This window comes from Lygodium microphyllum, chromosome 11, assembly GCF_053477565.2.
Source record: "Lygodium microphyllum isolate KBCC chromosome 11, Lygodium_microphyllum_v1.1.10, whole genome shotgun sequence".
In the NCBI taxonomy this organism is placed as follows: Eukaryota; Viridiplantae; Streptophyta; class Polypodiopsida; order Schizaeales; family Lygodiaceae; genus Lygodium; species Lygodium microphyllum.
Window position 1 is genome coordinate 55,790,323 of NC_141145.1, and position 23,374 is coordinate 55,813,696.

General features: G+C 41.8%; 1 protein-coding gene across 1 annotated transcript; it reads right to left on the reverse strand.

The window, feature by feature from the left end:
* Positions 1-20,308: 20,308 nt before the first annotated feature.
* On the reverse strand, positions 20,309-22,352 carry LOC148028837 (linamarin synthase 2-like). Its single transcript, XM_087687610.1, has 2 exons — positions 21,549-22,352; positions 20,309-21,368 (listed from the first exon to the last, which is right to left on the reverse strand). The coding sequence occupies exons 1-2, from the start codon at positions 22,108-22,110 to the stop codon at positions 20,380-20,382; spliced, it is 1,551 nt and encodes a 516-aa protein (XP_087543736.1). The 5' UTR covers positions 22,111-22,352; the 3' UTR covers positions 20,309-20,379.
* Positions 22,353-23,374: the final 1,022 nt, after the last annotated feature.

Below are 23,374 nucleotides of genomic sequence, written 5' to 3' on the forward strand. Positions count from 1 at the left end.
TCTCAATGAAGGCCCTGTTAATTCGAAAGCACGAGCACCAACAACGAGGCAGATAGCCACTCGAGGCTTTGCAGATTCTATTGTGGTGTGATTCGATACATTGGCAGGGACCGGAGTGGATCCATCTATGATAGGGATCCGTCTGTGACAGTAGTGGCGGAGGCAGCAATGCTGAAGACCGTACCATCCAGAATAGCAAGGATGCAACCCTGTTCGTAACAATGAGCCAAAGCCAACCATAACCCATGAGATTCTGAAGGGCACCGATCAGAAGCAATCCCCATTAGGGAGGATCTCGCAAAGGCTTCCAGAGATGAGGCCCATCGCATCGCCGATGTCCTTGGCATTGCCCAGGATGTTGATCTGCTGCTGGTTGTAGCCCAGTGAGCTCTTGATCAATGGAGAGTAGCTCCCGAATGCATATCCAATCCCTGCACATGCCTAGATCCAGAACAACGCCACCAGCACAAGCCAGCGGTTGTGCCACAGGCCGCTGCCCAGCACTGACATTAAGCTACTGTTGCTGCTGCTAGCAACTGGCTGCAAAAGGATGCTGTCTTGGTTGATATACAAGCTATACGGCAATAACAATCCACACTAGGAACGCGATCCTAATCCAAGGAAAACTGAGTGCGGCAAACAATGCCGTCTCAGTCGATACACACCTCGAACGGCAACAATCAGCACCGGGACACGATCCTACTCAGGAGCAGTCTCTGATGTTGCCAGGGAGTGCGGGACACCACAGAGCTTGATGACAAGCGTATCCTTGTAGTCAGAAGCAGACATTCTGGCCAGCGTCTCTATGGTCCGCTGCAGCAGGCATGCCATTGATGCTCTCGTTGCAATTCTCTGGCTTTTTGCTAATGAGAACAGTAGCTCGGCCCTGGTCTGCTGTCTTCGATTCTCCGACGGCCATCTCTGAGAGGCCTGGCTTTTTGCTGATGAGAACAGCAGCTCGACCCTGTTTTGCTGTCTTCGATTCTCCGATGGCCAGCAGCTCGGCCCTGGTCTGTTGTCTTCGATTCTCCGACGGACATCTCTGGGAGGCCTGGCTTTTTACTGATGAGAACAGTAGCTCGGTCCTGGTCTGCTGTCTTCGATTCTTCGACGGCCATCTCGGGGAGGCCTGGCTTTCTGTTGATAAGAATAGCAACTCGGCCTTGGTCTGTTGTCTTCGATTCTCCGACGGCCATATCTGGGAGGCAGACATGGCGTCCTTAAACCCTTATGCTGGTGATAGTGAAGGCAAATAAGCCTACTGGCGACGAACATAATGGCAGAGAGGGGGCTACGTTACCATAGTCGATGGCAGGTACAATAAGGCAAGATGCTCTCAGCTACCGATCTGTGCCTGCTCTGATACCATGTTGAACAATGTACGAGGGAGACGAGAAACGGAGGAAGAGAGAGAAGAAGAGAGACACGAGACACCGAAAGTGGAACCCTAGAAGTGCATCAACTGAGCACACATGATAGGAATATATAGAGGGGACCTGAGGCATGTGGGAGCTTTCGCTCAACTGCCAAGACCCACAGACCGCTCATTGCTTCAAGCATTTCAAGCGAGCTCTAATGGCTATCTCTCACCTAGCCGATGCGCCGTCGATCCTACAAGTGTAGTGAGCTTACCTCGATACCAATGCGAGTAGCCTCCTCTCTTGCACACCTCGGTAGCTCCACGATTCTCGATGCTAGCTCAAGCATCCTCAATTCTCCTCCATCCCCAAGCTCCATCCTCCATAGCCGTGCGCGTAAGGAAAGAGAAGAGAAGAGAAGAGAATAAGAGAAGAGGAGATGGTGAAGAGCTTCACCCTCTTGATCCCTCACTCCCTCACACTCTCACACTCCCTCTCTCAAGAGCACACTCAAGCAAGAAGAAGAGAAGAAGAGAAGAACATGAAGACTCCTTTTGCCACACACCAAAAGAATGAGCTTCTCATTCACTTTTGAACTTTATGTACAAAACCCTAAATCCCTTTTTGGGCGGTCATCCCCTTTTTACAAGGCCGGCCATTGGCCTAAGCCCATTTCTCATTTCCCACCATTCTAATTTATCATATTCCCAACTAATGCGTGCAATTTGAACAGGAGCGAGCCTGGCGCTCTTTTACAAGGATTCGGAAGCGCTTTCACATTTAATGGTGCACCTTTTACTCTTTTGTTGTCTCAAGGCGACACTGAGACTTTTTGAGGGTCATGCTCGAACATTTAAATTTTTCAGGGTCTGGTTACCAGTCAAGGCGCATTTTTCTTCTTTTATCATACGCCTTCTTTTTTTTCTATTTCCTTTTTTCCATTTTTTCGCTGCTCTGCTCCATTTTTCCACCCCTTTGTGCTACGGTAAATACAGTAAACAAGGCACTATATATAGACAGACTATATATAGCTAACACTTTTAGCAGCAACCATGCATAGTATTAGCTGCTATTTATCCCAAATTTGGGAGGAGAAGTAGTACCATCTGATAGCTTTTGCTAGAAGAAAAGCTGGGCATATAAAAAATTAACTACATCTATATGGAGAAGTTGTGCCTTGCGATGGTATTTGGGACAAAAAGTTCAGGCACTACATTCTTTATGAGAAGGTGGTTTTTTATACGAAGGCGAAAGGGCTTCAATTATTGTTGAATAAGTTATAGCCGCCTGATCCTTTAGCGAAGTGATTAATCACTTTGCAGGAATTTGATTAGGAGATTAAGAGCAAGCTGCCGAAGCTTCAGTGCATTATAGAGTGTCTTGTGGATTTTCGAGAGCCAAAAGAGGTTTCAGCTAAAGGAAGTGATATGCAAAACTTTGTTCAAGATTGATATGGTATCTATTCCCTCCTAGTATGTTGCTATAACACACTATATTTCTATGGGAGAGACGGGAGCTATTTTATCAAAATCGGAGAAGAGAAAAATTAAACAGCAGGCATTGAAATTTTCCTTGATTGCAGGAACACTATATGGGCAGGGTGTTGATGATATCTATCGCCGATGTGTGATGCCTAACGTGGTTCCATTTATATTGGAAGAGTGCTATGACTCCGCTTGTGGAGGGCACTTTGCTAGGCAGTTGACGACCACAGAAGGCTTTAAGAGCTGGGTATTGGTGGTCATCCATTTTCCAGGATTCATTTGACTATGTCAAGAGATGTGATACATGTCAAAGACATGACAGTAGAGAGAATACGAAGCGTCCATTTACGCTAATTATGGCTATCCTTCTATTTGAGAAGTGGAGCATCGATTTTGTGGGACCTATTACCCCATCATCTACTACTCAGAAGAGATACATTATAGTAGCAATTGATTACTTTACAAAGTGGTCAGAAGCACGGGTGACGAGGCAGGACAATGCAAAAGAGATTGCTAGTTTCCTACTTAAGTAGATCATCTACTATTTTGGTCCGCCAAAGGAAATAGTATTAGATTGTGGAACCTATTTTTTGAACAAGGTTATGACTGAAGCATGGAATATTAAGCATAATAAGATGACCCCCTATAATCCAGAAGCTAATGGACAAGTTGAAAGTACTAATAAGCAGCTTGTAGGTATCTTATCCGAGATGGTCTTCGAAAAGAAGCGAGACTGGGATACATGTGGCAGTATGGGCGTATAATGCGATGTTCAAACAAGCCACTGGCCACACCCCATTGAAATTAGTTTACAGGGAGGAGTGTCTTGCCCTTAGAAATTGAGTTGCCAACTATAAGATTCACAATCAATCATTCTTTGGGTGATGACCCTATTTGAGCAGTTTACGACGATAGCCCACTTGGATGAACTTAAATTATACAATCTGTTGCACCAGGAAGTGGCTAAACATTGGATGAAGTGGTTGCATGACCTCAAAGCAAAGAAATATACATTTAATAAAGGGCAGTTATCTCTATACTATGATGCACGTAGGAATCTATTTCCAGGGAAGCTGGAACCTAGATGGGATGGCCCTTACAAGATAGTTCGATTAGATAAAAATAAGTCTACAACTTTATTTGCTGATCTACAGGGAGTGGAATCTTAATAAGGCTAAATGCATTGCATGTCTATGCTGGGGTTGATTTGAGACTTGTAGGAGAGCTTAAACTAGTTGAGGGGGTTCATCCCTTATTTGGAGCACCTATATCTCAAGCAAAGATATCACCAGGGGAAGCTTATATGGAGGAGCAAAGGATACAAAGTGATTGAGCAAGAAGACGGCACCTTTGTGTGGGAGATCAAAGTTTTCTGCCATCACTATTTGCAAATTTTAACAAGCATCGCTATTGAGTTTAACAAAGAAGGTGGGGCAGAGCCGTCAATTCATCCTCTAAATATGTTGAACTTTGACTATCATAATAAGGAATAGGGGAGTTCTTGATAGCTGGCTGTGTGAACCCATTATGGACGTACACGTTATACTTTGATGGAGCGTCTCGGGGCCCTAATAAAAAAGGGAGTGTTGGAGTAGTTATCCGAGATCCCCAATGTAGAGTTGCAATGAAATTAGATATTTATCTCAGTCACAAACACCATATTAGGAAATATGGGAATTTTTCATAAGTTTGGGACACGTGGTCAAATCTTTGGATTTGTCATAACTTGAACACCATAAATCCAAAAGGAGTGCTCTATAGCTAAATAGATTCCATTTTTCAAGCGCTTTCCAATGATAGGTCATATCATATAGTTTTGAGAAACTTATAGGCATGTTATTCGGGTGCCACCTTTTTAGTATTCAAAAAATGGGAATTGGGAGATTCCCAAACTTACTAATATTGTGCTAGTGTAGGATTTACTAACAACATGGTAGAGTATAAAGCCTTGATTATGGGACTCAATATTGCCAAGACAGGTGATATCCAGCGGTTATTGGTAAAGGGGGGTTCCCAACTGATCTTAAATCAACTCAATGGGACATATACATTCCGAAATCCTATCCTTCATATATATCATCGAACTACTATAACCCTACTTGATGAATTTGAGAGCGTATCTCTTCAGCTCATTCCACGTTATTGGAATCAGTTTGCGGATTCCTTAGCTAATTTTGCTTATAAAGAGAACCTCTTCTTCAACTGTGGTCCTAGTCCCGATGTTACTCTTGATAATGAGACGGGACCTGGTCGCTTGTGGAGAATGTTATCAGACCATGTGTTATATGGCAGGCGATGCTTGATATGGGTAATGCAAAGAGTTGCTGATACCCATCTACCACTATTATCATGGACCCATAGGTTGATCAGACAATATGTTATGCATATGCCTCTTGCTATATATGCAGAAGGTATGGATCAGAACTTGATGCATTTAGTTTAGGGTTGAGAGCCATATTTTTTCCCTTGGAATAGAGCGTATTTTTGTATATCTGCCTTAGATCTATATGAGCTGGTTTTCTTGATTTCTTTAGGCCAAGAGGACTAGTTGTTTTAAGGTTTTAATGTCTTTTTTCCTTAGGCCAAGACGGCGAGTTAGTTTTGTCGTGTCATGTTTGATTTCTTTAGGCAAAGAGGGCCAGCTAGTTTGCAATGAAATATGTCATTTCTTTAGGCCAAGAGGGCCCTATGTCTCTTTGGTGCAATTACATTTAATGGTTTTGTTGTAGTGATTGCATTATACAGAGGTTGACGAAGTCGCTGAAGGGAGCCTTTGCTACAAAGGAGCTTCTTGTGGCCATTCTTGGTGGTTTCATCCCCTTTCCGAGTCTTTTCCCTAACGCAATTAATGATATATGTGCGTGTAAGGGTTACTTTCTTTTGTTTGTTGGTGATCGGCACTCGAGGCATGAAGTCCCAGGTTTAGGATTTGTATATTTGGGGGAGGTATGAATAGGCATTACCTCCTACAAAGGCATTGTCAAGCATTGAAAGACCTGTTTTAGAAGGCAATTCTAGTGAACCTGTTTTACTAACCTACTCGGCAGGCATTTTAGGAGTTCCTGTTAGTTGTGAGGCAGTTAGAGAAGCCTACTGAAATAATGATAAAAAGAGGAAAAACCCTAAATATCTGAAATACAATATATGAATATATGAAGGTGTGTAAAAAGGGATTCTAGCCCCTATAAAAATAGAAAAGGAAAGAAAAAAAAATCATTGAGCTGTTGTTTATCACCTTGCGAAGGCCTGGTAGGTTCCTAGGGATGCGACAAGACCCGGGGCCGATGCCTTGTCTTCCAAGGGGTGGCATCTAGCTAAAAAACAAAGAATACAAGAATGTTGGAGCTAAAATAAAAGTGAGCGTTAGAAAAGGATTCAGTGTCGCCTTGCGAGGGCTTGGTAGGTTCTTGGATATTGAGACAAGACCTGAGGCCGATGCCCTGTTCTCCTTGGGTCACTATGCTCATCTCCCTTCTTTTTATACGTCTGAGTATGGAAAATAAGAGGCTAAAAGAGCAATGTGCTAAAGAAACTATTTCTTGATCAGGCTATAAGAGTTCTCACCTAGTAGGAACTCCTAGTTGAGTTCTTAGTTAGGTAGGTAGTTCAGACCACCACTTAGGATGACCTCTTTGATAGTTCTTTTTAGCTTGGCTATGTTGGAGCAGTTGGTTAGTGACTAGCTTTAGGCTTTTTGTCAGATTATGCTAGGCCTACTCCTCGTGGATTTCATGCCTTGGTTTTCATAGGGGGTAGGGTGAGAGCTATGATGTGTTTTGTTGTGTATCTATTTTGTATCAACTTGATGCTCTTTGTGGTTGTGTTTATGTGTAGATCTGTTCGAGGGATTTGACGGGCTGAGTCACCCTATCCCGTGGTCGCCAATGACAGATGATTTTTTATGTCGATATGTACTTAAAAATAGCCAAAAATTCAAAATTTCAGAGGAAAAATAGACTTCATCGAAGGCGGCGCTGACAATCACTAGGATTTTAAGCTATAAGTCCCTAAAGCACTCATGCTTATTTTCATGGAAAATCAAATGGTGGTGGATGCCCGAGTTGGATTTTTTATAGATGCAAATTGACGTCAGGAATCCAACGCAAGTCTTAGATCTCCATTCCGAGGTCCTTTGATCCCCCATTTAATCCCCACAAGGTTCGAGGTTGTGAAGCAGCTATTGGATGTGGAAGTCGGGAAGAGAGTGATGCGGCTGAGCTTTGTAGATTTCAATGTTACGGAATGACCCATCCAGATGGATCTCAATTCCAATGTCAGTTTTCCCCTCAAAGCTGAAAAAACCACTTTGCCGAAAGTGTGAAAAGAAAAGGCATGAACTAGATATTTTGGATTCAAAAGTTGAAGTTTGCTTAAGCTCGAAACAAACTCAAAAAATGAAACTCCATGGGAAGGGGCGAGGGGCGTTAGTTTTTTGGCGCCCCATTTTTCCCCAAATTTTTAGCATTTTCTTGATCGAGCAAGTGAAGAGGAACCCTCCTGGCTGTGGAATGAAGATTCTCTGTGCCTCCAATCGCTCCAAATCGCATGAGGAGTGATGCACTGAGCAAAGAGATAAAAAACCAGTCTTTCACTCTCCTCCCTCTCTTTTCTACATAGAGGCACTTCATGTGGCAAGAATCAAGAAGAGAATCGGGTGATGGATGCTTGTCCAGCAGAGGCACCAGATTATTCCAAGAGGCTGAGGAGGTTGAAGACTGAAGATATATACTAAAATCCATGGCTGGTTGGTCAATACACAGTCCCAATTAATTATTCAAAAAACCTAAAATACACAAAAAGGCAGTATGCTCTATTTTATGAAAGAATTTTTCTTGTTTTTTATCGTTCATGGTCTAAATGGTGTGCATGGGCTGAAATTTTATTTCAATGTTCATTGCATTATGTTTAAGGGCTGGAATCACTGTTACGTAGAGCCTGTATTGATTTACAACAATTATAAATTTTCAAAACTTGAAAAAACACTAATTTTGATGAAAATTGATAGTATTTTTTGTTCTGAGTAAGAAAAAATGAGTGGAAATGGAATAAAATAAAAAAAATGTTGAGTTTCAATTTAAACGATCAATCATTTAAAAAACCAAAAAAACCTATTTTTCTATTAAAAATAAATGAAAAAAAGAAAAATAAGAAAAAATGTGTTTCTTGCATTCGAAAAGAATGAAAAAATAAGATTTATGTATGTGAATGTCTGACGGGGTTGAAGTATGAGGTTAAGCCTTAGTTTGGCCCTTGTCATTTGTGTTGAAGTACATATTTATTGCTTTTACATACAAAAAATGTCATAAAACAACCTCTACCCCTATGTACCGCAACAAAATTTAAACGGTGAGGGGGAGGATGATGTTATATCATAGTTTAAACACTGAAAGAATAAAAAATTTTATTTTCCTCTTTATGCATAACATTTAGAATGCGGTTTATTTGAAAATAATGGATCTAGCAGCACGAGGTTTGCCTTGGTGCTAGGTTCCTACAATGCACCATTGCGTATTAGCAGAAATTTATTAAAAGGGATATTTTTTGCACAACACATAGGCTAATTTTAAACCGTAATTGTTTGTTCACAAAAAAGCATTCACCATTGCATGAATCATACACATGGTATCTATTCCTCTCATGCATAGCAATTGGTTGAGTTTTAAATGACCCACATTGGAGAGAGTAAGACACCCAAGCCATAGGTCTAGACGGTGGGTTCAAGGGGACAAGTGAGGACTAGTACATTCCTGGAACAATATAATATGGGTACTAAGAGTGGATTCTATTTTGTATGTGTTATATGCGTTAGCAATGCATCGAGGGGCCAATCCCCAAGGTGTAGGAGGGTTACAGTGGGGCCATGGTAATCAGCCAAGGGGTGCCTCCTATGTTGTTCTACATGGTGAATTGCACCAAAATGTGTAGGGTCTCCCTCTAAGGAGTCCGAGAAGGTTAAGGTTTGGACTACAAAAGATGATACAAATGTAAAATGTACGTACGATGGCAGAGCAATGTGTCCTATAGACGCTCCTGACCATGAGGCCTTAGGGTTGTCTTGTGCATATTAGAGATTTGGCTAGTGCTATAGCCAGTGTCGGCCCATTTTAGGTCCCATCAATCATCCACCTAGTGGAAAACCTCTCTACCATGGTAGATACAAGAAATTCCTCGTGCAAGGATTCCACTATATAGTCCTTGCTCCCCTCGGGTATATTTTTCCAATGGTCCAAGATGTTGTGTCTAAAAATTTTGGGCATAACTCTCTCATGCGAGACATCACCCTCCTCCCCTCATCATTCATAATCACACGAGCTATCCTGTCATCTAGGAGGTATCCATACCCCTCTCTAGGGTATAGCTAAGGTGTGTCATCTCCCACCTACAACCATGCTTCTAGGCATAACTAGGAGACCCCTATATATCTAGCATACCCGCGTGCGTAGTATCTCTCAGAGTAACATCCATAGTGGTGCCACCTGCAAATGGTTGAGCGAAACCCAAAGTCACTAGAGAAAATGTCCCCATAGGTGTGACAAATCCTAGAGATGACAAGTATCCACCAGAATGACAAGATGGAGGCATTGCATTAATGCCTCCACAACAATCACCTAAGCTGCCCTCTCTGGAACCTGTACGAGAGTGAGAAGTAGCACCCCTATCTAGAAGCAACTCTGGACTCAGAATATCCACATCTCTTCAGCACCTACTAGAACCACTCCCTCTGTCCGAGCCCACTCTAGAGCATCCATCTCGTATAATAGAAACCAAAGCATCAAAGCGTTTGAAATAGATCTCACAGAACGTCATGATAGCTCTTGGTCTGCCATATTTCTAGATCAAGCCATCTGATTTGGAGACATACATGTGCGAATATTTCCTACAACTCCTTGCACTCATCCCTTGACTTGTTCTTCTCTCCAAGTATCGTCAAAGGTAACCTGCACAAATAGAAAATGATGTTAGCATAATCAATATAAAGATTTAAGTAAAGCATAATAATATCACTTTGAAATAAATGATGCTAATTAAAATGCATATTCTAAAGTACCCTTAAAAGTGATTCATCAAGAAATTGAGTAGGTGGATGCAGCAATTATAACCCAGCCTATGGTTCCATGTCAATCTTCTAGCACAACTGCACGTACAATAGAAGGTCTATAGATAGGTTACCACAGAAGGAGGAGTCCACCTTGTTCTAAAAGAATTCATGGCCTCTGCTCTTTTTGTCATCGTTACCCATGTTTGCCTCTTCTACATGCTCCAAGTCCTCTTCGATCTCCACCCTCCACAATATGGACCCCTCCACTTGCATACTCTCCTCATCTACACTGGGAACATTGCTTTCATTATTATACACTCTCGCACTCCGAGAAGCTGACGACACAATATACCACTGTTGAGGTTGTCAAGGATTTGGATAGAAAATTACATGTTCAATATCACATATAAGAGTGAATCAACATTTGTGACTGTTATGTGTCATGAAAAAAGTTAAAAAAATACGTCATGCACATGTTCACAATGGGCTGATAGGACAAATATGTCGTGTAGATCCATCTATCTTCTCTCAAAATCTATTTCTAGAAATTCAGATGGACCTCACCAAACGGTTACTCCAACTCCTTCCAATACCACTTTGAACCATTGTACATCCAATATGATCATGGAGAAGCTATAGTAATCCACTAAGATAACACTTTGCAAATTCCCAAAATACTCTACCTCATCTATAACGATGTTTGGATCCGTGGCCCACCATCATCTCTCTTGCTCAAACTTTGCTATGACACCACAATCCATTGTAGACCGCATTTTGTCAATGCACTCAACATGAAAATGTCACCCACATGACCATGCCATACTATAGATTTTATATTATATATTGAAATGTTGCCTACATGACCATGCTGCACTGTAGATTATCACATGCATGACCATGCCACACTGTAGATTTTGTACTATATATTGAAATGGTTAGATTATTTGTTGCATATAAAATCTAGATACGATAGCTTATAAAACATGTGGTAACCTTAGGATTACATCCCCTCGAGAATTCTCACTCCTCAGTAGAGACCTCTACCCCTTCATGAGAAGTTGGGTTCAAAGCTCCATGTAACCATCACATAAACATAAACTGTGGCATCTTCTCAAAGCCCTTAGGATATCAAATCGGTTGATGGTGTGTACTATATCAAAAGTTGGATTGCGCTTCTTTACGATCTTTCCTAGCCTGCTCCTCATACCTAGCGAGCCACTTCTCCATGGATGCATGATATGACATGCAAAAATGATTCACTTTCTCCTCCATTGTAGCATCCATCGTTTTTTCTATCCCATTTTCAACCACCACATCTCTGGTCAGTCTATCATTTTCCTTCAACAACCATAGCATATTGTTGTCTGAATCCACCGTTGGTAGCCATTGTGAAATATGTACTAACACCTTTGACACAAGAAACCTTTAGCTATGATACCTTCTGTCCAAGCTCATTGTCCACAAAGCCTTCAAGGTTTTCATGAAGCGCTCCAAGAAGAATATCCATCATGTATGGGTGTGTCCCATAATCTCTACTTCATCTACAAGATGTATCAAGATGTGAGTTTGTATCATGAGCATGCTTGTGGGCAAGTACTTCCCAAAGTAATAGACCATCTCCACCACTCCCTGCCTTACGAATTCAATAGAGGATGTCTTTATATCCTTCTATGAGATCCATTTTACTAAATTTGACAACTTGTAAATTGCCTCATGTATTTTTTGAGTGACATATCGTGCAGTCCCGATCGGTAATACAGTCTGCCACAAATGAATAAGCATTACGAACACTGACTAGACACTAAATAGCAAAATATCTAGGCTACTTACAAATCAAGGCCATGACAAACATGACATATCTTATACCAATCATGAGATTTTAGCCTTAACAGTTGGTCGTCTTTACAGAAAGCAAATCTGAGGAAACGCATCATACCTGTCGGGGTGCAAATAGACCTGAGAATTTGCTCCACCATGCACTCTTCTTTAATGGATAGGACCACCATAAATGCTCGACTATGGCCAAAGACCCTCCATCTTGCCTATCTCCTTCAAATCCATTCGTGCCCCTACACTGTCTCTCTTTCCTATGATGTGGTCCCATAATAAGCTGCCCACATTCTTGAAAATGTGCATGGGATTCAAAAAATGGTTGTTCTGTACAGTGGGTCCAATACGACGACTCGTAAAAAACCTAAAAATGCCACATTCCATTTGGATGTGACTCCGTGTGTGAACCATTTTCAACTCATACTAGCTTTGGGCATTCATTCATGTTAGAGGTCATCCAAGAAAACATTTTCTCAGTTCATGGCCCTCCAACAAGAAAGCGGCGTGTCCTTGATATACCATATTCTTCATGGTTTGTAATCTTCGGGAGCCTAACTGTGGTCCACAAAATGGATATGCATAATAACCTAAGGTGACTGGACCTGCCCCAATACCCCTATTTAGTCAACACAAACTTGAATGAGCTATGTTAGATATCACCAATGAGAATGGAAACCTACTTACCTGAGCACTCCTTGAATCCCATAAAGTCATGCATGGTCCTTATGAGAATGGCTCGTATACTAGCGAACCATCGACCATTGCCCTTGCTCATGTCTTCCACGGTGACCCTCTCCTCCCACAAAATCTTGAGCTCATCAACTAATGGACAGAGATAGACATCTATGTTCTTGACTTTGTAGCATACCGAAGAGCGAGCAAGCTAAGGATCGAGTGTCCTTTCTTCATAGAAAGCCATGGTGGGATGTTGTAATTAACAAGGACTACAGACCGCACACTATAAGAAGTTGAACAAGGACCAAATGGATTCACACCATCCATAGCAAGACCGAGCCTAAGATTCCTTGGCTCTCGTGCAAAGCTTAGAAAGGTGGAGTCAGTATGACTCCATACACGTGAATCTGCTGATATTCATTAAACTCCATCTGTGGATCTATTCTGCGCATGCCACGTTTTCAAGCTCGCCATGCCCGATGTAGAAAACATGTGATATATACGTGATATAAGTGGAAAGCGTCTAAGAACTTTTTGAGAGATGATATGCCCCTACAAGTCCTGTCGATACCTATAAGCACCACACTTTGGGCATGTCTCCATAGTCCCATAGTCTCCTCGAAATATCATGAAATCCTTGACACATGCATGGATGTTATTGTAGTCCATGTCAAACTTTCGTAATACTAGTCGCACATCATCACGAAATACTAGTCGCACATCATCACGAGACTTAGCCATTGTGTTTCTAGGTGGTAATCTATGATACTTTAGCAACCTTTAAAATTTTCATAAAATACCTTGGAAAAGCACAAGTTTTCTTTATAATGAAATCAAAAATATTAGCGGAGCGTACGTAGAATATACCTAAACAACTCAATCACACTCGCATCACTTCACCCATATTTTGCCTACACACTTAGGAGCATAAGTAGCATCTTCAAGCAAGATAATCAGTACCCATCATATAATGGTATGAAAACTTTCTCTCTTAGCAGATCAGATGACTCGACATCCCTGGGTATCAATGCATTCATCATTGCCTCCATCTCAAGCTCCAAGATTAGAGGAATGTCCAAAAGGCTGACTTTCTCCTCTGGTATCGAGGGTGTAGACTAAGTCATGCCTTCCAATTGGTGTATTGGCTCAAGAACTCCATCCATTGCATGCCCACAAACTCTTCTAACTAGCCGCAATAGGTGCATTCCTCCTTGGGATGAGACATCACCTCGTATAAATTTTACGGGCATGTCTAATGTTTTTGTATATGATCTTAAATTACTTTGTGAATGTAAGGCATGTGGACACTATTGTTTGCTCAAAGTCTGAAATGGCCTAATCAATGATCTCTGATTGAAACTCGCAAAAGCGTTGTATGTGTTCTATAGATAAGCAACACTTTTATTTGATTGCCAGCTTGCATTGAGAGAAAGGATACAGGACATGCTAATCAAGATATACCTCACAATCTTGAATATCACGACCATCATCATTCTCCATTTGGTCTACGTTACAACAAACAATAGGTTTTTGTGCCCCTCATTTTCCATTTGGTCTACCTTACAACAAACAATAGGTTTTTGTGCCCCTCATTTATGATCTTCGTTTATTTTAATCTATGGTCCTCTTTCTCTCCCTTTCCCTTTATTTGTTTTCCTCCCTCCATGTCTCTTTATTCGTTCCTTTTCTCTCCATGTCCCTCTGTCTTTATCTATATGCCTTTTTATTTATCTCCACGTCTCTCTTTCTCTCTCTCTTTTCCCTTTTTTTATTTGCCTCCCTTCCTCCTTATTTATTTCTCTTCCCACCTTTCACATTCTCTTTTTCTTTATTTTTCTTTATTTACCTCCCTTAATCCTTCTTTGTTTCTCGCTCTCCCCTCTCTCTCAATGTTTCTCTCTCCCCCACTCTCACTTCTTCTCTCTTTTCCTTTCCCTCCCTTCTTTTCTCTATGTCTTTCTTTCTTTTTCTCTCCACTCCCACTCAAAGCATCTCATTACAATTAAAATCAAAGACAGAAAATAGAAAACTCATAAAATAAGGCATTGAAAGACCCTATCTCCCCACCCCTGTTCATGCCTCCCTCCCCCCTCTTCCTTTATTTTTCTATCATTTCATTCTCTCTAATTCTCTCGTTGTTTTCATTTTTCTCTCTCGCTCTCTATTTATTGTTTTCTCTATCTCTCCTTTTCTCCCTCTTTCCATTCCTTTTTCTCCCCTTCTCTTTCTAGTTGTCTCTTTTTCTTTCACTCTCCTTCCTCTCTTTCCCTCACCCTTTTATCCACCTCTTCGTTCACTCTCCATTTTTTTTCTCCCCCCTCTCTTTCTTTCTCTCTTTTTCTATTTTTTTGTTGCCTCTCTCTTTATTTTTCTCTGCCCTCTCGTTGTTTATCCTCTCTCCCTCCTTTTCTCTCTCTCTTTCTCTTTCTTTGTTATCTTTCCTCTTTTTTCTCTCTCTCATTGTCTCTTCTTTTTTCTTCCTTCTTTTCCCTCTCTCCTTTCCTCTCTTTCTCTCTCAATGCATCTCATTACAAAGAAAAAAGAAAAGAAAAGAAGAAAATACAAGAACCTCGGGGAAGTTACTATATGTATATCCTCTACATCACACGCGTTCAAGGCATCTTTATAAATACCCTTATGATTTTTTCTTGAATAAAACATAAACATTTTCTATTCAATTTGTAAATAACCCGTTTATATTATACCATTCTGTATGTAAAAAATGTATAAAAATGGTATTTACAAAATGCCTTATTTTGAACCCACGTGTTGCGCACATATATTCATGAGTAACTTACCCCACACAAGAACAAAGCAAGAAAAGGCAATGTACCTATCGCAAAGGCCCGACGATGGATTCTGTCTCCTCTTTGTGATATCCTTTATTTCTTCCTTGTGCACTTTTTCCTCTTTTTCGCATATGGTGGCGGTGTCAAGATTGTGGGAGAGAAGGAAGGAGTCTCACTTGTAGCTTTCTTGCTTGCACAATGGGGGAATACACACAAAGGTGGAGGCTGAAAACATTTTTCCTCTTCTTAGTTGTGTAAGACAAAAGAACTCTAGTACATTGAAATAGAAGAACCCTATATATGGGTCTCAAACCAAACTCAACTAACTAAGGTGGCATACTAACTGAGCCACGAACTAAAGTAGATAAGGATAGCTGTCATCTAGCTATTATTCATGGGCGGTGTACCAACCGCATCTGCAACTGGCATATCACGAGTGGAGCTCGATATCTCAACACTCCCCCTCAAGCTCAATCCCAATTCTTGCACACCAAGCAGGTCTCTGAACTTGTGCAGCTTCTCTACACCCAATGCCTTCGTAAATATGTCAGCTACCTGATCCTCTGTGCTGACATAAACTAGATCAATAAGACCTAGAAAAACCCTCTCCCGCACATAGTGATAATGCATCTCAATGTGCTTTGTTCTAGCATGATAGACTAGTTTATTTGCCAAGTATATACTACTCATGTTGTCACAATAAATGACAACTGGCTCATCTATAGGCTGATGCATATCATAAAGTAGCTTATGCAACCAAGATACCTCACATGCAGCCATTGCTGCGCCCCTGTACTCAGTCTCTGTGCTCAACAAGGCAACTGTAGGCTGTTTCTTGCTGCTCCAAGTGACTGCAGCACTCCCAAAAGAGAACACATATCCACTGGTAGATCGTCTATCAGAAATACTACCAGCCCAATCAACATCAGTGTATCCATGCAACTGTATCTGAACCCCAGTCTCATAAAGTAGTCCATACTGCAATGTGGACTTCACATACCTGAGTATGCGTCTAGCTGCATCCAAATGCAATTTCCTTGGAGCCTGCATAAACTGACTTACCAATCCAACAGCATAGCTCAAATCTGGCCCGGTAATAGTCATATAAATCAAACTTCCTACTATGCGTCTGTACATAGTAGGGTCTTCGAGAAGCTCACCTGCATCTGTGCTCAGCTTCACATTCTGCTCCAAAGGAACTGAAATAGGCTTACAGCCTGTCATCCCATATTTGGACAGCATGTCCAATCCATACTGCCTCTGCAAGAGCCGTATCCCACTTGGTGATCTAATCACCTCAATGCCCAGAAAATAACGCAGCTCTCCCAAATCCTTCATCTCAAACTTCTGCTTTAATAACATTTTCACATGAAGGATATCTTCATCACTGTCACCTGTTATAATCAAATCATCAACATAAATGACAAGTAGCGTAATACCTTTCTCTGTTTTTCTCACATAAAGTGAAAAATCTGCCTTGGAAATCTGAAAGCCAATAGTGACAAGATATTGTCCTATCTTGTTAAACTATGCTCTAGGTGCTTGCTTCAAGCCATACAAGGCTTTCTTCAACCTGCAAACAAACTCAGGATGAACAGCATGCACATAACCTGGTGGCTGCTCCATATAGACCTCTTCTTGCAAATCGCCATGCAAGAAGGCATTCTTTACATCCATCTGATGTAAAGACTATCCCTTTGATGCAGCCATAGCAATGATTGCTCTTATGATTGCCATCCTTGCAACCGGACTGAATGTTTCTTCATAATCAATGCTATATGTTTGTGCATACCCCTTGACTACTAATCTTGCCTTGTATCTATTCACAGAACCATCTGCATTGTGTTTCACCTTATAAACTCACTTACAACTAATTGCATTCTTATCTTTAGGCAAAGGTACCAATTTCCATGTAGCATTTGCTTCCAAGGCATCCATTTCTTCATCCATGGCTTTCTCCCATTTTTCTTTTCCCATGGCTTGCTCAAAAGAAGTGGGTTCTGGTTCCTGTATCACTTTGACCATATATGCATAGTGAATGGCTGTAGATCCATCATATTTCAGCTTATCCACAGGATACCTAGCTCTAGTAGAGGTACGCAAAGTAGGTTCACTCCTAGGTGCTCTCAAAACATCCCTGGTCTTCCTTACTCCAGGTGTAACAATAGAAGCACCCAACTCATCATCAATGCTATGTTCTGAGCCACTGGATTCACCATCTACATAAGAGTGGCCTGCATTCACATCAAACATGGGCTGATCTACCTTCTCTTTTCCTTTTCGTGATACCTGCATACCACTATCTGCATTGCTTTGAGAAGATTCTTCTGATCTCAATCTGCCTGTCCATGGCAAAGAATGTGAACCACTGCTAGAGAACGCTCCAGATCCACTAATATCTTGTGACTGTTGCTGTGAATTCTGTGTAGCATTACCATTTTGTGCATCTACATTATCAATCACATTTAGTGGTTTATACCAGCTACTCATCTCATAAAAAATAACATCTCTGCTCACTGTAAACTTAGGAGTAGAAGGGTTATAGCATCTATACCCTTTTTGCTGTAGAGAATAACTAATAAAGATGCACTTCTCAGCTTTTGGATCCAACTTGGATCTCAACTCATCTGGCACATGAACATAGGAAATGCAACCAAAAATTTTCAAATGAGAAATATCTGGTTTCCTACCAGTATAGCTCTCCTCTGGAGTCATGCCATGTATTGCTGCAGTGGGAGTCATGTTCATTATGTAGACTGCTGTAGCAACTGCCTCAGCCCAGTAAAAATCTGACAGGTCTTTTTCATTGAGCATGGCACAAGATACCTCTCCAATATGCCTGTTTTTTCTTTCTACAATTCTATTTTGCTGTGGGGTATGACTACATGAATATTGCTGCTTTATGCCATGCTCCTGCAAGAACCTTGCAAACTCATTTGAGAGGTACTCTCCCCCTCCATCTGACCTTAGGCATTTTATTTACAGGCCTGTATCTTTTTCAACCATAGCTTTAAGAGTTTTGAAATGCCCAAAAAATTCACTTTTCTTTTTCATAAAATACACCCAAACTTTTCTACTATAGTCATCAATAAAAGTGACAAAATAATGACAGCCTCCAATAGATGTAGCTTTAGTAGTCCACACATCAGAGTGGATTAATTCCAATGGCTTCTTACTCTCTTAAACATGTCTAGGAAATGGTTTCCTTGCCTGTTTTTCAAATTGACAGGCTTCACATATCTTATGCATTTCTGCAACATTGAATTTAGGCAATCCTGCAACAATATTTTGGGCTTGCATTGATTTAAGTCGCTGTACATTAACATGACCAATGCGTTTATGCCAGATATCAATATCTGCAACTACACTGGTCCCATATACAAACATTGTTGCACTCAATTCAGGCATGTCTGCATCCAACGTAAACATTCTGCCCTTCTTCTTTCCTTTTGCTATCAAGCGACCTTTATTTTTCATATCCTCAACAAAGCATCCATGAGAATTAAATCTGACCTGCAAGCCCTGCTCAACCATTTGACCAACAGAAACCAAGTTCTTAGTGATATTCGAGACATGAAATACATCTGACACGTATTTCTTTTTCCCATCCTGCATAGACAAAGGAATTTTTCAATCTATACAATAGGATGTGCAATATCATCACCAATCTCCAGAAATCGTGGTTTTTCCATTTTCCTTGCATCCTGCATCCATTCTGCATGACCTGTCATGCGGTTTGATGCACCTGAGTCAACATACCACACATCGTTGCTTTCTTCTGCACTTGTCACAAAATTGGTCATGTACTGTACCATAAACAAATGCTCATTTCTGTCATCACCCTGTCTACTAGAAGATGCATAATTCCCTTGTTGCAATTTTCCATTCATGATGTCATTCTACTTTTTATAGCAGTCTTTAGCCATATGACCCATTTTACCACAGTAGTAGCATTCACCATTACTGTTTGCATTTTGGCCTCTTTGCCATCCACCACGATCTCTTTGGCTCCCCTTGCCTCTAGAGTTACCACGTCCTCCTCCAAAGGACTGGTTTTCTTGAGTTTGCTGCATATTCTGGTTTCTACCATGGCCTCCAGATCGGCCTCCTCTACCTCTGCCTCTACCTCTTCCAGCATTTGAGTAGAAGACAGCTTCTTTTGAAGTTCCTCCTGAAGAAGATGCACCACCATTTCTCTGCTCCTCAGAAATTAGAAGAGCAATCAACTCCTCAAAATCAGGAAATCTTTCACGGACGGAAATGGATGTTCGGAACTGTGCATAATTCCTTCCTAGACCATTCAACGTCACAGAAACTAAATCATCATCTTCCACTGGCGACCCAATGGAAGCAAGTGCATCTGTAATCTTCTTCACCTTCATGTGGTAGTCATTGATGCTCATACTTTCTCTTTGCACATTGTGCAACTCTTGCTTGAGCTGTATTTTCTTGGCTTGCGTATTTGTGCTATACATTTTTGACAAAGTATCCCATGCCTCCTTTGGCGTACTTGCATCTTGAATATGCAAAATCATAGAGTCTGAAATGCTGATAGACAGCCAGTACATAACTTTCCTGGCTCTCTCATGCCATGCTTTAAATGCCTGCATTTGCTGTTGATTGAGAACATCAGGAAGAAGTATTAATAACGTGGACATGTCCTCTATACACTATGTATAATTGAGTTTTGGCTATAAAATTTGTGATATTATACCTTATTTCTTGAGCTATAATAGTTATTGAGTTACATTCAAAGCTTTTGAATAAGAGGACTCAACCTATTCATTTTCTCTTTTGATATGAGGTGTCTTGGTTTGAACTACATATTGGAGTTCTTGTTTGTGTTTGGGACTAAGGGAGTTTTATTTCTCACTCTCTTTTAGCTTCAAACGCTTGTATGTTTTATTGTTATTTCAAAAAACACTTCTGTTGGATGCCTACAACCGTGACCCCTTGTGGTCTAACTTCTAGCCAAAAAGCGTCTTTATCAACTACTTTACTCTTATTCTTGTGGATCCTTCAGTGCAACCTAAACAACGATACTATCAAATAAGTAACTCAGACTTTGCGGGACACAACTACTCCATGGATATGCATTAAGATAGTTTGTTGTAGTTGATACTCTAAGGTTCCTTGTTAAAAGGAAAAATAGTCTATATTTGCAAGTACGTGCGCGAAATGGATAAGGGCAGGGCGCACATTTTTTAGCGCATTAAGCACTCTTCCACAAACTGCTGCAAATTTTTATGGGAGCTACCACCATCTTTTGCGATAGCCTTGCATGCCGAGTCTCGAAGCCCCTTTGCTCGCTTTCTCATCTGCTCTGCATCCTCACCTGTCATAAGGCGCTTTACGGCTCTCTCCACTTCTTCTTTCTCAGCTCTATTCTTCTCGTCGACCACAAGTTTCAAGCCAATTTTCCACACTTGAGAAACCAACCAGCAATTGGGAAATTGGTCGTAGAAGTACGGCCAGCCCAAGATGGGCACGCCATTGGACAAGCTCTCGAGTACAGAGTTCCATCCACAATGAGAGAAGAAGCCGCCTACAGCCGGATGTGCAAGGACAAGGGACTGGGGGGCCCACTGTATGACCCTGCCCCTCCCTTGAATCTCTTCTAGGAAGCCCTGGGGCAACGCAGCATCAATAGGAGTATCTGCCTTCACATCAAGGAGACTGCCTTTTCTGATCGCCCACAGGAACCTTTGTCGAGAAGCAGCGAGTCCGAGCGCAAGTGCATGTAATTGCTCGGCCGAATACCTTGTTGAGCTTCCAAAGGACACATAGACAACAGACGAGGGGGGGTGAGAATCAAGCCATTCGATGCAATGGTGATCTTCTTCCATCAAGCTGGAATTATCTGGACGGCTATAATATTGTCTTGCTTGGTTGTTATTAACCCGAGGACCAGGAGAGGGGATCAAGGGGCCTACTAACGAGAGGCTCTTAGCTGGGGGTGATAATTGCGAGACCTGATGGTGATGCGGTTCGAGCTCCTCGAAGGAGTTCGTGAGCAGCGCCGCGGCTCCATCTAGAGTGGCCAAGCGGGCGTCCATCACCTCTTTAAGCCATTCTAGACCTCTCTTGCCTGCCGTATTGTGACACGGAAGATCTGCCGGATGCATGGGCGGCAAGCCCGGTAGGCACGTAATCAACTCCAGTGTCTCATCTCTTGGTCCATATGAGTTGATCTCTGTACAGACGTAAACAATCGATGCAATTCAGAAGATTTGACCTGTTACATAATATACTTTTCATGTTCTAGCGATTAAAAAAAGAGGTGTGAACTGTGAAGGCTCGCATAGTCGCATTTGCCCCTTTCATGATGGTCTCCAAAAACATGAAAAAGAGTGGTTCAAATACATCGCATTACCAAGGTTTTCGTTTTCATAAGGGTTGTAGCCATGCAGGGAGACGATGAGGTCAATCAGAATCAACATCGAGTAAACGGAGGCGTTCACTGGGCAGAAGACGACCTCGGGCAAGTTCAAGCGTTGCGCGAGGTGAGGCATCCACGAGATGAAGAAGTCGCCTATGAGGCAGGTGACGGGCTCAATGTCTGCGAACAGCGGTTGCTGGATGAGCAGCGCGACCTCGCCCTCCATGCGCGTGATGGCCACTGCCCGCTCCTCCCTCGTGCGCTCCTCGTCGGGCGGCAGGCCATCGGGGATGCCTACGAGGCGGACATGTGCCCCACCGTCCGGCCCTACGATCGCATCGCCGTCCTTGTGATCACCGTTCTCATCAGCAGCAACAGCAGCAGCTGCTGCTCGGGCGCTCTGGATCTTGTCCACGAACTTCTGAAAGGTCACGAGGGTCACGGTCACGCCCATGGTCGCCAGCTTCCTTCCCAGCTCCATGAGAGGCGTGATGTGGCCTTGTACGGGGAATGGGATGAGAAGCGCATGCGGCGGCTGCTTGCTCTTGATGGTCATGGTATAAGGAATGTAGGGTAGTAGCTTAGCAAGAGAAGGGGCAGGAGGAGGCAACAATGGTGGTGATTAGGCCAGCTCGTCGATCTCGTCTGCTTGCAGAGCGCAGAGGACTGCTGACTCGGCCGGCGCTTCTTAAGATTTAACTCCCCGCTCGCTCATGAGATGTTCTGCAATGGACGGCTATTGTAATTTGTGAGCTGTGCAAATTACAATAATGGACCCGCCGTTCAAAGGCAAAGCCAACGTCCAGATTCCTGGCTCGAGGTCTTGTGAATTTGGGAGCCGGTGGGACCCCACGCAGTGGCACGCACGACTCCACACAAATCAATATTGAATGTCATGGCTTACATCATGAAGTCTAATGTCATTGCTTGCATCGATATTTGTATTCAACGGGCGCTCAAACATTTGACCGCAAACTTTTGCTGCAAGTGGCGCCCGTATAACATCCATCTTGGTGACTAACCAAGTGCAGCACTCCCATGATCCATCTTTTAGTATGTCTTCTCATCATGTATGTGTGTGTGTGTATACAAATCACGTATTGATTTGAAGGTTACTAATACCTATTCCCTTCTCTTTGCAATAAGTATAACTTTCAACATAAACATTCATTTAAAGGGTCAAATGCGTACCTCTCTCTTAGATTTTCTCATCTCAAAGCAAGAATATAAAAATTACCAAGGGACAAGACATAGTAATTGAAAGAAACTGATATATTAACATTTCTCAATACAAGGCATGTGATTCTTGAAGTCTTATATCTTTCGTGTACTTTGATACATTCAATATATCCACCTTACATCCTCTAAGTTGCTGTGGGTGTTGACAAAGAAACAAACATAAGCATATCAAGTGTAGAAAAATTCATACTTTTTCTTTCAATGCTTTTAAAAAGTCTTCTTTCACATATACCTTAGCTAATTGGTAATGTGACAACAATTTGCCACATTTTGAATGGCTTAGGATACATTCGCTCCCATTGATCTATCTCTTTACAACATTGGTTCAAGAACCAATAAGCCCTAAAGAAGGATAACAAGATTACATTCAAGATCCACTATCCACATGTCAACTTATATCAAAATAAATAGTAATAAAATATATAGAAGGGTAGCTTTTGTATAACCCCTAATTTTTAAGGTAGATAGAAATTTGTATTTCTTACTCTAAGATTGGACTTTTGGTTGAAGGGTGCTTTTTATGTGACCCTTAGATTGACAATAGAGAATGTGTACTACCATTCTAATGCAAAGGGATACAT

Coding starts and splice junctions, on each gene's coding strand:
- LOC148028837 (XM_087687610.1), bottom strand. CDS start 22,110: ATGACCATCAAGAGCAAGCAGCCGCCGCATGCGCTTCTCATCCCATTC. Junction 21,369..21,548: donor TTATGAAAACGAAAACCTTG/GTAATGCGATGT, acceptor ACGTCTGTACAG/AGATCAACTCATATGGACCA.